Consider the following 15,505-nt stretch of genomic DNA (forward strand, 5'->3'; position numbering starts at 1 on the left):
CAAACTCACTCTCCTGCTGGTAATAGCCCATCCCTCTTTGAAACCTCTCTTTATAATGCGCATGATAATCAAGGTGGGTCATTTCCAGCACTAATCCAGGTTTTCTCACCACCCCCCCCCCACACACCCCCCTCCAAAAACCACACACACAAACTCACTCTCCTGCTGGCAATAGCTCATCTTACAATGTGCACAGCAATAATCCAAGTTTAACCAGAACGTCTTGGGGGGGGGGGGGTTTGTAGGAAAAAAACAAGGGGAGATAGGCTACCTTGCATAATGACTTAGCCACTCCCAGTCTCTATTCAAGCCCAAATTAATAGTATCCAATTTGCAAATGAATTCCAATTCAGCAGTTTCTCGCTGGAGTCTGGATTTGAAGTTTTTTTGCTTTAAGATAGCGACCCTTATCAGGTGGCTGAACTTTGTGACTTTGTCCTTACCCATAACTATTTTACATTTGGGGACAATGTATACCTTCAGATCAGCGGCACTGCTATGGGTACCCGCATGGCCCCACAGTATGCCAACATTTTTATGGCTGATTTAGAACAACGCTTCCTCAGCTCTCGTCCCCTAACGCCCCTACTTTACTTGCGCTATATTGATGACATCTTCATCATCTGGACCCATGGAAAAGAAGCCCTTGAGGAATTCCACCATGATTTCAACAATTTCCATCCCACCATCAACCTCAGCCTGGTCCAGTCCACACATGAGATCCACTTCCTGGACACTACAGTGCTAATAAATGATGGTCACATCAACACCACCCTATACCGGAAACCTACTGACCGCTATTCCTACCTACATGCCTCCAGCTTTCACCCTGACCACACCACACGATCCATCGTCTACAGCCAAGCTCTGCGATACAACCGCATTTGCTCCAACCCCTCAGACAGAGACAAACACCTACAAGATCTCTATCAAGCATTCTTACAACTACAATACCCACCTGCGGAAGTGAAGAAACAGATTGATAGAGCCAGAAGAGTTCCCAGAAGTCACCTACTACAGGACAGGCCTAACAAAGAAAATAACAGAACGCCACTAGCCGTCACCTTCAGCCCCCAACTAAAACCCCTCCAACGCATTATTAAGGATCTACAACCTATCCTGAAGGATGACCCAACACTCTCACAAATCTTGGGAGAAAGGCCAGTCCTTGCCTACAGACAGCCCCCCAACCTGAAGCGAATACTCACCAACAACCACATACCACACAACAGAACCACTAACCCAGGAACCTATCCTTGCAACAAAGCCCGTTGCCAACTGTGCCCACATATCTATTCAGGGAACACCATCACAGGGCCTAACAACATCAGCCACACTATCAGAGGCTCGTTCACCTGCACATCCACCAATGTGATATATGCCATCATGTGCCAGCAATGCCCCTCTGCCATGTACATTGGTCAAACTGGACAGTCTCTACGTAAAAGAATAAATGGACACAAATCAGATGTTAAGAATTATAACATTCATAAACCAGTCGGAGAACACTTCAATCTCTCTGGTCACGCAATCACAGACATGAGGGTCGCTATCTTAAAGCAAAAAAACTTCAAATCCAGACTCCAGCGAGAAACTGCTGAATTGGAATTCATTTGCAAATTGGATACTATTAATTTGGGCTTGAATAGAGACTGGGAGTGGCTAAGTCATTATGCAAGGTAGCCTATCTCCCCTTGTTTTTTTCCTACAACCCCCCCCCCCCCAAGACGTTCTGGTTAAACTTGGATTATTGCTGTGCACATTGTAAGATGAGCTATTGCCAGCAGGAGAGTGAGTTTGTGTGTGTGGTTTTTGGAGGGGTGTGTGTGTGTGGGGGTGGTGGTGAGAAAACCTGGATTAGTGCTGGAAATGACCCACCTTGATTATCATGCGCATTATAAAGAGAGGTTTCAAAGAGGGATGGGCTATTACCAGCAGGAGAGTGAGTTTGTATGTGTGTCTGTGTGTGTGGGGGAGGGAAAGGGTGAGAAAACCTGGATTTGTGCTGGAAATGGCCTTCCTTGATGATCACTTTAGATAAGCTGTTAGCAGCAGGACAGTGGGGTGGGAGGAAGTTTTGTTTCATGGTCTCTGTGTGTATATAATGTCTTCTGCAGTTTCCACGATATGCTATGCATCCGATGAAGTGAGCTGTAGCTCACGAAAGCTCATGCTCAAATAAACTGGTTAGTCTCTAAGGTGCCACAAGTACTCCTTTTCTTTTTTGGAAATAAAGAGAGATTCCTTCTCTGTAGGGAGGTGGAATTTTCATTGTCTGGGACTGTACTCCTGAAATATTTAGCAAGAGCTTCCTTTTGCCCACAGATTATGTGCAATCACAAAGCACATGGCAGGAGTGCTGTAAGCAAGGCACAAGAAGTAATACTTCCATTCTACTCAGCACTGTTAAGGCCTCAGCAGGAGCACTGTGCAGCAAACTTCAGGAAAGATATGGACAAATGGAGAAAGTCCAGAGGAGAACAACACACTAATTTTCTAATTAAACATGTAGAAAACAGGACCTATGAGGAAAGATTGAAAAAGTTCACTTTATTGAGTCCGGAGAAGAGAAGACTGAGGGGGTCATGACAACAGTTTTCAAATGCGTAAAAGGTTGCTGTCAAGAGGGGGTTGATAAATTGTTCCCCTTAACCACTGAGGACAGGACAGGAGCAAGGGAGATTCAGGCTAGATATTCGGAAAAACTTCCTGTCAGGGTAGTTAGGCACAGGAATAAATTCCCTAGGGAGGTTGAGGAATCTCTGACACAGGAAGCTTTTAAGAACAGTTTAGAAAAACACCTGTCAGGGATGGTCTAGATAATATTTTGTCCTGCCTCAGTGCACGGAACTGGAGTAGATGACCTGTCGAGGCCCCTTCCTGCCTTACATTTATATGATTCTGTGTAAGTAGCCAGGGCTAAATTAGTCCTAGTTTGGCTTCCTGGTAGAGCCAGAGTAATAGAGGAGACAAAACAAATAGAAGTGGAAACTCTTGAAACTGAAATGAGACCTCCCTCCACAAGGGCCAAAGTTTAGTGTTGTTGTTGTTTTTTTTAGATGCATCTACATCAGAAAGCTCTGCCATGGAAGTAGGGAATGTTCCCAAAACTGATGAGTATGATTTTCACAAGTTATTTCCATAGAGCTCTCAATGAGCACAAGGTGGATCTAGAGAATAACAGACAAGCATTCCTCTCTCCCTTCAACTTGCCTCTGTCAGGGTGAGACTTTAGTGAATAGCGTTCACAGTGGCTGGGTTTTCAAAGGACCCTAAGAAAATTAGGTACCCACATCCCATTGGGGTTAAATGAGATTTGAGCACCTAACTCACTTAGGATCTTTAAAAATCAAAACTGGTGACTATAGTTTCATTATCGTTGTCTGGGTTGGAAAGGATCATGGTATCTTTGTGCTATTTCAGTCATACACCAAGTGAGATTTCTGCTGCTGGATTCCCCAGTCCTGTTCAAATAGAAAAGGATGAAATTGCGAGGTGGCATTGAAAAAGAGGAAGAGAATTTTAAATTCTGTGGAATATGCAAGGGGGTTGCAGTGGAGAGATTCCAAAAGGGCACTTACTAATCAGAACCACAAGCAAAGAAAGGTCATTTTAGCAACTGAAATGTGGACAGATTGCAGTGTAGTATGGGGGTGGGGGTGGGGGGCGTGACAGGCACTCTCTGTGCATTAGGAAAGCTATAGAGAAGCTCACAGTGACTGTGAACATAGATGGTGGATCCTGGGAAAAAGATTTTAGCCAAATGATAAGTTTAGAAGGTATATAGAATCATAGAATCATAGAATATCAGGGTTGGAAGGGACCTCAGGAGGTCATCTAGTCCAAACCCCTGCTCAAAGCAGGACCAAATCCCCAACTAAATCATCCCAGCCAGGGCTTTGTCAAGCCTGACCTTAAAAATATCTAAGGAAGGAGATTCCACTACCTCCTTAGGTAATGCATTCCAGTGTTTCACCACCCTCCTAGTGAAAAAGTTTTTCCTAATATCCAACCTAAACCTCCCCCACTGCAACTTGAGACCATTACTCCTTGTTCTGTCATCTGCTACGACTGAGAACAGTCTAGATCCATCCATATATTGTCTATATATTTTAAATGAGAAAGTGGCAAGACATTGACGCAGCCTAGTAGGAGAATCGAAGATACTGCATATCAGATCATACATTTCTCCCATTTTTTTCTTTCTTATGATACTTACAACCTGCAGGAAATGCAAACTTGGCCTTAATCATTGTACCCTGAATGTTGTTGCCTAGGTGATTGCATTATTGTCAATGATAGTATGCAGTGATTGATAACCCAAATATATTTTTCAGATACGAAGAACAAGTCAATTACTGAAAACATTAAAGGTGGAGTAGGTAAATTATTTTAATCCCCTGTGGATTGAGTTTGAAATTCCTCTTGTACACTGCTGCATGAGGAGTTATTGGCATCTTTGTGAAAAGAGACTCAGGCCCAGTGAACTGTTCAGTTAAACAAATCCCTCAGCTCTTGTTCACCCTTCCTCATGAATAATAATTTTTATGTTGTCATTTTTTGAAAAATGTCTGCTCAGCACAAAGCTGTTCCGGAATAGCCTTGTTTATGTTCAGGTTTTCTGTCGTGCCCTTTATGAAAGTTTCTGGGCCCTTCACCAATATCAATGATTGTGTTTTTAAAATGTCCTTTTCAGGTGGTGCAATGTGATTATTTCTGCTTAGAGATGTGGATCTGATGCACCATGACAGATATATGGTGAAGTTTTCAAAAGGCATGAAAAGGAGGTCAGAGTATAAACCCTGTTGACTTTCAGTGGGACTTTGCCCCTAAGTCACATAGCACCAGATTTTCAAAGATATTTAGGTGCCTAGTGGTATTTTCAGAAGCACTTAGGCATCTAAAAGCCATTTTGTGTTGACCAAAATGTTTAGATTGACTCCAAATCATTATTATAAGTGGGCCGTATTTGGATTTTGACGATTTTGAGTGTTTAACAATTGAAGGTTGTGTTTCCTCAGCTCAAACCAATTCTAGTGGGAGTTGAGGGAACTCAGCATTAGAAGGGGGTGAAATTTTTCAGCTCAATTTTCTTTCCTGAAAAAAGCACGTTTGGGTCAACCATGGTTTGAATATTGGCCTGCTAAACCCAGGGTTGTGAGTTCAATCCTTGAGGGGGCCATTTAGGGATCTGGGACAAAAACTGGGGGATTGGTCCTGCTTTGAGCAGGGGTTGGACTAGATGACCTCCTGAGGTCCCTTCCAACCCTGAGATTCTATGATTATAATATTTCATGAATTTGCATCAAATTTGCGAAACTGTTTATTTTACAACAAAAACAAATCAGAAAAAAACCACACCAAATATTTCATACTGAAATTTTCAAAGTGAAATGTTTTGATTTTTTGGATAAAAACAGTTTTTTAAAAAAATTAATAAAAAAGTTTGGTTCAATTTCACTTAAAAAAAACTTTTAGAACTCAAAAACCAAAATGAAATATTTCATTCTGAGTAAAACCAAACATTTAATTCTACATACAATGATTTTTTTGTTGTTTTCTTTCTCTTTTCACTGAAATATAAAAAAAAATTTTCATTTGGGATTTTTTAATTACAATTGTTTGTTCGACAGTGAAACCAAAATTCAGTTATTTGCACAGCTCAAATCAGCAGCTAAAGGAACTGGGCCACATATCTTACATAGTGGAATATAGGAAATGGTTTATACTACCATCAGGTGTTCTGTGCAGGGGAGAACTTGACAGCTGACACATCTCAAACCAGATAAGTGTGTGTGGGTCATTATGTGGTACAATGAGGGAATCCAGGATTCTGAAAATTCCACAGCTTTTGCTCTGCTGGGATTGTTCCCACAGCTCCTGGTCGGCACTAGCAAATAAGAGATAAGAAAAACTCTGCTGGTTTTCAGAAGTTCCTGAATATATATATATAGATCTGATATTTGAACTCTGGTTTGTGCCCTCTCACAGGCTCAGTGGTGGATTTCGCTAGAATGTGGCAAAAAACCACTCGTGGTCTCTTGACCTGGAAATGGGGAACGAACAATAACTTTCTTTACAAATGCTGTAAGTAAAAAATGGGTTTACAGACTCTGTGGTGTGGATGTCTCCTTTTCCTAGGGTCCCGTTCTGACAGTAAATACATGACACAGAAACATGAGAAAGGGTTGTCTTCCTATACGGTATTTTTAAGGTCAGAAGAATTCAATGTTTATTTTTAAATTTTGACAGACAGTGTCATTGTTTACTTTAAGCATTTTTAAGATTTTTATTAATTTAAATTTTCAGTAGCATGAAAATATAGATTTTAAACATTTTTTAGTCTTACCAATTTAAATCTTCATGGTTGATGAAAATTAAGAGGAGAATCAAATGATTATTTAAACCATTAAAACACAAACTGTCAACATCATATGCCAAAATGTACAAACTAAATATCCTTAAATCAACAAATCATTCTGGTTTTTAATGTTAATTCACTAGTCTATTTTATAACTGCCCTAAATCAAAAGTCTAAATCACTGGATTTTGACTTTAAATTCTCAAGAAGCATTTTTCATATTTTGTTTATCAGTAAATTTTGATTATCAGTGGAAACAGGTTTTCATTGGTTTATATAGAAAGAGTGAAATCCATGGTAACTGACCAATAAAATCTAATACTTTCAAGCCAAAGTATTATATTCTAAATATTATGTTAAAATTGTAAAGTCAAGCACTCAAATGTTAGGACAGTTCAGAATTCTGCTGAATTCCCTGATATCTGCTGGGAGAGCAATATAGCGGTGCACAGAAAATCCAAGAAGTTTTTGGAAAGGGTAGGGGACAATTTCCTGGTGCAAGTGCTAGAAGGAACCAGCTAGGGGCAGAGCTCTTCTTGACCTGCTGCTCACAAACCAGGAAGAATTAGTAGGGGAAGCTAAAGTGGATGGGAACCTGGGAGGCAGTGACCATGAGATGGTTGAGTTCAGGATCCTGACACAGGGAAGAAAGGAAAGCAGCAGAATACGGACCCTGGACTTCAGAAAAGCAGACTTTGACTCCCTCTGGGAACTGATGGGCAGGATGCCCTGGGAGAATAACATGAGGGGGAAAGGAGTACAGGAGAGCTGGCTGTATTTTAAAGAATCTTTATTGAGGTTACAGGGACAAACCATCCCGATGTCTAGAAAGAATAGTAAATATGGCAGGTGACCAGCTTGGCTTAACAGGGAAATCCTTGCTGATCTTGAACACAAAAAAGAAGCTTACAAGAAGTGGAAGATTGGACAAATGACCAGGGAAGAGTATAAAAATATTGCTCGGGGATGCAGGAGTGAAATCAGAAAGGCCAAATCACACCTGGAGTTGCAGCTGGCAAGAGATGTTAAGAGTAACAAGAAGGGTTTCTTCAGGTATGTGAGCAACAAGAAGAAAGTCAAGGAAAGTGTGGGCCCCTTACTGAATGATAGAGGCAACCTAGTGACAGAGGATGTGGAAAAAGCTAATGTACTCAATGCTTTTTTTGCCTCTGTCTTCACAAACAAGGTCAGCTCCCAGACTACTGCACTGGGCAGCACAGCATGGGGAGGAGGTGACCAGCCCTCTGTGGAGAAAGAAGTGTTTCGGGACTATTTAGAAAAGCTGGACGTGCACAAGTCCATGGGGCCGGATGCGCTGCATCCGAGAGTGCTAAAGGAGTTGGCGGATGTGATTGCAGAGCCATTGGCCATTATCTTTGAAAACTCATGGTGATCGGGGGAAGTCCCAGACGACTGGAAAAAGGCTAATGTAGTGCCCATCTTTAAAAAAGGGAAGAAGGAGGATCCGGGGAACTACAGGCCAGTCAGCCTCACCTCAGTCCCTGGAAAAATCATGGAGCAGGTCCTCAAGGAATCAATTCTGAAGCACTTAGAGGAGAGGAAAGTGATCCGAAACAGTCAGCATGGATTCACCAAGGGCAAGTCATGCCTGACTAATCTAATTGCCTTCTATGACGAGATAACTGGCTCTCTGGATGAGGGGAAAGCGGTGGACGTGTTATTCCTTGACTTTAGCAAAGCTTTTGTCACGGTCTCCCACAGTATTCTTGCCAGCAAGTTAAAGAAGTATGGGCTGGATGAATGGACTATAAGGTGGATAGAAAGTTGGCTAGATTGTCGGGCTCAATGGGTAGTGATCAATGGCTCCATGTCTAGCTGGCAGCCAGTATCAAGTGGAGTGCCCCAAGGGTTGGTCCTGGGGCCGGTTTTGTTCAATATCTTCATAAATGATCTGGAGGATGGTGTGGATTGCACTCTCAGCAAATTTGCGGATGATACTAAACTAGGAGGAGTGGTAGATACGGTGGCAGGTAGGGATAGGATACAGAGAGACCTAGACAAATTGGAGGATTGGGCCAAAAGAAATCTGATGAGGTTCAACAAGGACAAGTGCGGAGTCCTGCACTTCGGACGGAAGAACCCCATGCACCGCTACAGACTAGGGACCGAATGGCTCGGCAGCAGTTCTGCAGAGAAGGACCTAGGGGTGACAGTGGATGAGCAGCTGGATATGAGTCAACAGTGTGCCCTTGTTGCCAAGAAGGCCAATGGCATTTTGGGATGTATACGTAGGGGCATTGCCGGCAGATCGAGGGACGTGATCGTTCCCCTCTATTCGACATTGGTGAGGCCTCATCTGGAGTACTGTGTCCAGTTTTGGGCCCCACACTACAAGAAGGAGGTGGAAAAATTGGAAAGAGTCCAGCGGAGGGCAACAAAAATGATTAGGGGACTAGAACACATGACTTTTGAGGAGAGGCTGAGGGAACTGGGATTGTTTAGTCTGCGGAAGAGAAGAATGAGGGGGGATTGATAGCTGCTTTCAGCTGCTTGAAAGGGGGTTCCAAAGAAGATGGCTCTAGACTGTTCTCAGTGGTAGCAGATGACAGAACAAGGAGTAATGGTCTCGAGTTGCAGTGGCGGAGATTTAGGTTGGATATTAGGAAAACCTTTTTCACTAGGAGGGTGGTGAAACACTGGAATGGGTTACCGAGGGAGGTGGTGGAATCTCCTTCCCTAGATGTTTTTAAGGCCAGGCTTGACAAAGCCCTGGCTGGGATGATTTAGTTCGGGATTGGTCCTGCTTTGAGCAGGGGGTTGGACTAGATGACCTCCTGAGGTCCCTTCCAACCCTGATATTCTGTGATTCTATGGTTCTATGAATTAAGCTTCCCCATGAAATTCCAGTAAAGCTGCCTTCTGCATCGGCATTATAATAGAGCTTTAATTCCATGGCTATATACTATTCCCCCCATTCCCTGAACTCATAAGAAAATTGAAAACATGGAACGGGAAGCGTTAGGCAACCTAAATGATAGGTGTTGCTTCCAGATGTGCCTATAATGATGCCCTGTAAATAGCAGGAAGGAGAAAGTGGTGGCTGTGCTGTATAATGGCCAGTGGATGGAAGGATCAAGTATAAGAGAACTATACTGTATAATAGGCACTAGGGACAGCAGAGGGCGAGGGATGAGGAAAGGGCAGCCATACTGTACAATGGGCACTAAGGGAAGCAGAGGGTGAGGGTGGGGAAGAGGTGGCTGTACTTTAAGGGCAGAAGATACACACACTTTACCAAAGCACTGCTGCAGTGAATATTATTTATTAATCCTGCCACTGGCAAGGTGCAGATTCTAATCTCTTAGTATGAAAACTTTATTTTTGGATACATTCCTTTAGCTGCTCTTGACTCTGCTGAGCTGGTGAAGGATAAAGTCATCTCCTTGGTAGATGCTGGAATAGCCATAAACTGTGCTTTCCCTCTGGTTCTCCGCCCGGAAAGGAAAGTGAAACTGATCCTCTCCTTTGACTATGGCCCTTTTGAACCATTTAAGGTAACTCCTATCATTATTACATTTCTACAGTCATTCAAATTAGGAATGAGGGGCCATTGCCAGGTGATATTTGAACACAGAAAAATACATTGTCCCTGACCCCAAGAGATAAGAATCCAACAAAGAAATTTCCAATCTAAAAAAAAAAAATCTAAAAGTATTTTCTTTACTTTATTTCTGGAAAACAGTTCAGGACAAGAAGGGAGCAAAGAATCGCATACCCTTCTAACCTGCTGGGGAAATGTTTAGTGGAAAGAATCCTACCATCCAAGTAGCAAGTTGGTCAGCCGACTTGAGTCAACACTAATACTTTTGCGAGGTGTCCCAGGGCCCAATGGCTCTCTACAGGAGGAGATTTTCAAATGCACAATGGACAGTTTTGTGACTTAATCAATGGAAGTAGGACAACACATTCCCATGTGTGCCTTAGAAAATATACCTCATAGTGACCTTAAGGAAGGAAATCTGTTTTTCACCTTAAGTGAAAGATGAACCTTTGGTAGCCTTGAGCATTCATGTGTCGAGTACTGGAGATGAATATTGACCCATGTCTCCTACTGTACCAAGGTGGGTGAGGTAATTTCTTTTACTGGACCTTCTAGCATTGGTGCAAGAGACAAGCTTTCGAGCTTACATGGAGCGCTCCTTCAGGTCCTACTGAACCACTGAGATCTATCCCAGTTGAACAGTTATGGGCTGCTGTGAACCTTCTAGCTCTGTTCTTGGGTACTGAACTCAGTGTGCCATGTTTAATCTATTCTTACGGCTGTGGGCTGAGATTTTTAAAGGCTCTTAAGTGAGTTCAGTGTCCAACCCATATTGACTTTTCCTGGGAGATAAATTCATGCTCCTTTAAGCTTCTTTGGAAATCCCAGCTATGGGGTTTCCTTGTAGACAGTCATGCATTGCTACACAAACATTCTTCCTATCCCAAGAGCAGAGGGTATGATTTCCACTGTAGGTTTTCTGCGTAGTCAATTGGTAGAGGACTCAGAGAGAAAGTTTGATTTTGAGCTATCTGTTTTGAGCTATCTGGTCTTGTGGACAGCAGTTCTCTTCAATAAAATCATCACGATACCTTCACTTACAGGCCCTCAAGCAAACTGCCAAATACTGTAAAGAAAACTGCATCCCATTTCCTGAGATAGACGAGAAATTGCTCCAAGAGCCAGATAACCCCTCCGACTGCTACATCTTCAGAGGAGAGGGTGCACCTACTGTCATGCACTTCCCACTTTTCAACAAAGTGAATTGTCCGGGTAACTTTCATGTCACACCCATTTTCTTAAAGGCTACTGACCTCACTTTCATTTCACTTATATGGATGAGTTAAATACTGCTGCATCTGGTTTGCTCTGGGGTAAGGTAGCAAAGGGACATAGGGAATGGGATAAAATGTCAGATTTATCTAGTGCAGTATCCTATGTTAAAGAGGGTATCCAGTAATAGAAGCTTAAGAGGAAGTTGTGAGAAATCACAGATTATGTAGTTATAGAATTATCTGCCATAGGGGATGTTTGTCACTAGACTCTGTGGGGGGTGGGGTGGGGTTGGCTCTGATTTCTAAACATTTTAAGCCAAATTTTCAAATGTATGTAGGTGTCTACAGATGAAGGTAGCCACCTAGTGGGATTTATAAAGTGCCTAGGTGAATTAGGCACCTAACCTACTCAGCTGCTTTTGAAAATCTCACCAGTTGCCTATCTTTATCTTTCCACAACTCAATACATTTCAAAATCTGGCCTATATCGCTTCCATTTTTTAAAAAAAATTAACTAATTTAAATGTGAATCTTGAAAATATTCATGAAGATGTCTACCTGCGTTTTGAATCCTACTGTACTCTTGGCTTTAATGTTATGTGCGGTGAGTCCCATAGGTTATTTTTTGTTGTGTATAAATAAAACTCTTTGCTTTTATGATTTTTACATTTACAGATTTTCAGTTTCATCAAATGACTCCTTGAGCTCAGAATAAGGCACCTTCTTTCTTTAGCTCCCGTCTAGACACAGGGACCAAATCTTCTCTCTGTTACACAAATGAAGTCGAAGGAATAAATGTAGATTTACACTAGTGCAATGAAGAGATGAGTCTAGCATATAAAGAGAAATTCAGAAAGGAATGCAAAGGAGTCTAAAAGTGGGAAAACCTTTAACCTTCTCTCAGCTGTCTGGGCATGTGAGTTACACCAGCTCAGATACCCATATGTTCTGTACAAGTTCTATTTCTCTTGATTTTTGATCCACTGTGAATGCAGAGTGTCATGCCATTAGATGCTCTGTTCCTATAATGATGGGAGTCTTATAAGAACTCAGGGGCAATATTTTTAAGGGAGCCTAATGGAATTAGGCACCAAAATTCCATTTTTTCCATTGAAATCCCTAGATAGGTAGATGCATAGGTTGTACTCTAGATTAATTTACCTTAGTACACATGAGAGCAGAATCTGCTCCTTGTTTTTTTCACAAACATGCTGAATATGGGACACTACTGAGAAAAGCAAAGAGACAAAAGAATAGCTGAGGGATGGGTAGAAAGCAGGGAAAATAGGAGAATGAATTTGATAGAATTAAAGGAAGTCTCCAAGTCTGTAGAAAACCTGATTCAATAGCTCTGAAAAGTGCAAAGTATCCATTTCAGTTCAGGAGGTTGTTGACTCTGAACCCTAAAGATGACAGTTCAACTATATTAACTATGTCACTGCTGATCGCTGTAGACAAAACATCCAGATGCTTTTGGATTGGGAGTAGAGCATTTGTGAAACCCTTTTCCCCATACATGAGCCTCACTTGATTCTTCTCCTTAAGTCTCGGAAGCAAGATATTCCTCTCACGATGGCCTGGGAACCCTAGAACACAACCAAAATAATAGTATTAGTTGTTATTGACACTACAGTAGTATTATCATCCTAAAAATGTATTCACATCTTTTCTCTCTTTGCTTTCAGCCTATGTGACAGAATGGAGAATTAGATTCACCCCAGTTCGCTGTCTCTACCATGTGGGAGACATCACCAAACTCCTCCAGTCGGCAAGACTGAATGTGTCGAACAACAAAGACAAGATCCTTCAAGAGATCAAATACATTGTGGCTCACTCCAGCAAGAAGAGGAGCTCTTAAGAAGAGTTTCTCATCTATGCCCCACATACATTAAAGCCACCCAGTAGATTTTGAGAACTACAGAATTGTCACGTAGCTGGAAACTGTCATTATTTGGGATTACAGGACTCTCAGCTTCTGCTATGAAAGCACTAGTACCTAGCTCGTGAGTTAACCCCTTAAGTTGACTGCACTTTAGTTCAGCAATTCTGATTCTGCGCATTAGTCAAAGAAAAATTCTCTCTTGGTATAAATCATTTTTTGCTTGCTGTTGTGAATTATTGCTCAGTCAGTCTCTGCTCTGCGTGATGACAGATGCCCTTTTCTCCTGATGCACAATTCACATTCAATCAATAAAGCCTATAGAATCAAACCATTTGCACACAGTGCCTCCATCCTAGAAATCGCCTGCAAAAGCACAAGCACCTGACACCTATGGTAAAAGCCATCTCCCCTAGCTCTTATCACACTTTATACATAGACAGGTTAGAAAAATAATAAACTAGTTTTGTGGGGGGGGGTCATTTTTATTCCAAAGGTGTGTGTGTGGGTTTTTTCATGAAAACATTATTGAAAATGTTGAAATTGTTATCAATATTTTTTAACAGAAAACAATATTTTGGATCAACAGAATATTTTGATAAAGTTTTTTGCTGGTAAATTCTGATTTTGAAAGCATAGATAAAAATGAAAACAAGAAGAATGAGTAATGGCGAGTTTCCTCTTCCAATCCAGCAAGGCTCCACTGGAGTCTTTGGAGTCGGTCCAAAGGTGTAATGGGGAGTAGAATCCTGTCCAGTATTTTCAACTTCTTATGGGAGCTGGGTATTAATATGAACAGGAAGACTCTAATATTCATGGTGTGAAGAGCCACATGTTGCAGAATCTCAAGTCCGATTCTCGTAGTCCATCTGGTTGAGAAGGAGCAAACGGAGTGGCAAAGTGCTGGCCCCTAGAGGGATTTAAATTGATATTGATCTGTGCTGCTTGGACAAGCTTCCTCAGTCAGGGGCACTGTACAACCCATGGTAGCCCCGCCTGGCTGTTTGTCTCCCTCTAGTGACTATACCACATATAAATGATGAGTAAGGCTGGGATTTAGTTATGGGTATTTTTAGTAATATCATGGACAGGTCACGGGCAATGAACAAAAATTCACACTATAAATACATATGACTAAATCTTAGGAACTCTGGGGCACCGCTGCTGCTGCTCAGGGGACTGTGTGGACTGGGGCCTCACTGCTGCTTGGAGGGGTGGCCCAGGAGCCTGCTGCAGCCCCGGGGCAGTGCCCGAGACTGGTGCTGCTCCAGCAGCCCCTGGGGCCAGCTGCCTAGGGCTGCCCGATCAGTGGCCAGCACCACTGGCCCCAGAGTTGCGCAAGCAGCTAACCCCTGGGGCTGCCCGAGCAGAAGCCAGTGCGGCTGGCCCCAGGGCTTCCTCAGCTGCTCAGACAGCCCTGGTATCAGCCACACTGGCTGCTGCAGAAGTCATAGAGGTCCTTGAAAATCATGGAATCTGTGACTTCTGTGACCTCCATGAAAGACTCGCAATTTTAATGATGAGTCTTCTGCAGACTTTCATCTGTGGTAGCCGGTTCTTTAGTGCCGGCAGTACGGCGTGTGCTTACAGATCTGGCATTCCTGGGTCCAGTCCATCTGGAGATGGCATTGTTAAGACACAGAGCTTTCAGATGCACCCTGTGAGGTGAATGAACTCTATCTGAAAAGCCAATGAATAAAGATCCCAGATTGTTCTCAGGACCTTTGCACTTCATATTATTGTAAATCAGGGGTTCTCAAACTGGGGGTTGTCACCCCTCAGGGTGTCACAAGGTTATTACGTGGGTGTCGCATGCTGTGAGTCCCCGTGCATGCCAGGGATCAGCCTGTCAGCCATGCACGGGGCTGACAGCCCAAGCTCTTCAGAGGTGGGCAGCTGGAAAGCAGCAGCTGCTGGCCAGGTACCCAGCTCTGAAGGCAGCGCTGCCCCCAGCAGCAGTGGAGAAGTAAGGATGGCATGGTATAGGGGGTAGTCATTGTTTTGGGAGGGTCATCACAGCTGAAATATTTTCAAATTGGGTCCCAGCAAAACAAGTTTGAGAACCCCTGTAAACTAATATGGAGGATGGTCCCAGATCCCTTCCCTGTTGGATGAGCCCTGCCTGTGTAACTCAAGGTAAAGAAGCGCGTGAGAGTGAGCAGGAGAAAATATCAAACAGTAAAATGGAGCAGGCATGAGACTCTTTGCACTTGGCATAAATAAACCAGGAGTTAACTACACAGAAACCAGTGGCTATGACTCTCCTTTCACTTTGGACATGATCCAACATCCAGTTGAAGCTATTCCACTGTGGATAAATAAATAAAGTGTCAGCGGGCAAAAAAGAGAGACAGAGCAACCACTAAGAGAATGCCTGTAAGGCCCCACCGGTCTAGAGCCCAGGCCTGTAGAGCTACCAGGTAGCTAACAGTTCCAGGCTGTCACCCAGGAGCAGCGGTAATCAGCCTGCGCTCCACTTCCCATGACCT

General features: G+C 42.9%; 1 protein-coding gene across 1 annotated transcript in view; it reads left to right on the forward strand.

The window, feature by feature from the left end:
• LOC141997740 (cytosolic phospholipase A2 gamma-like) overlaps window positions 1-12,995 on the forward strand; it is a 45,276-nt gene extending 32,281 nt beyond the window's left edge. Inside the window, exons 11-16 of the mRNA XM_074970158.1 lie at window positions 3,060-3,109; window positions 4,334-4,382; window positions 5,992-6,087; window positions 9,722-9,876; window positions 10,967-11,135; window positions 12,823-12,995. Of these exons, the coding sequence (XP_074826259.1) occupies window positions 3,060-3,109; window positions 4,334-4,382; window positions 5,992-6,087; window positions 9,722-9,876; window positions 10,967-11,135; window positions 12,823-12,995 (692 nt within the window). The remainder of the gene's footprint in view (window positions 1-3,059; window positions 3,110-4,333; window positions 4,383-5,991; window positions 6,088-9,721; window positions 9,877-10,966; window positions 11,136-12,822) is intronic.
• Window positions 12,996-15,505: the final 2,510 nt, after the last annotated feature.

The sequence above is a fragment of the Natator depressus genome, chromosome 13, assembly GCF_965152275.1.
Source record: "Natator depressus isolate rNatDep1 chromosome 13, rNatDep2.hap1, whole genome shotgun sequence".
NCBI lineage: Eukaryota > Metazoa > Chordata > Testudines > Cheloniidae > Natator > Natator depressus.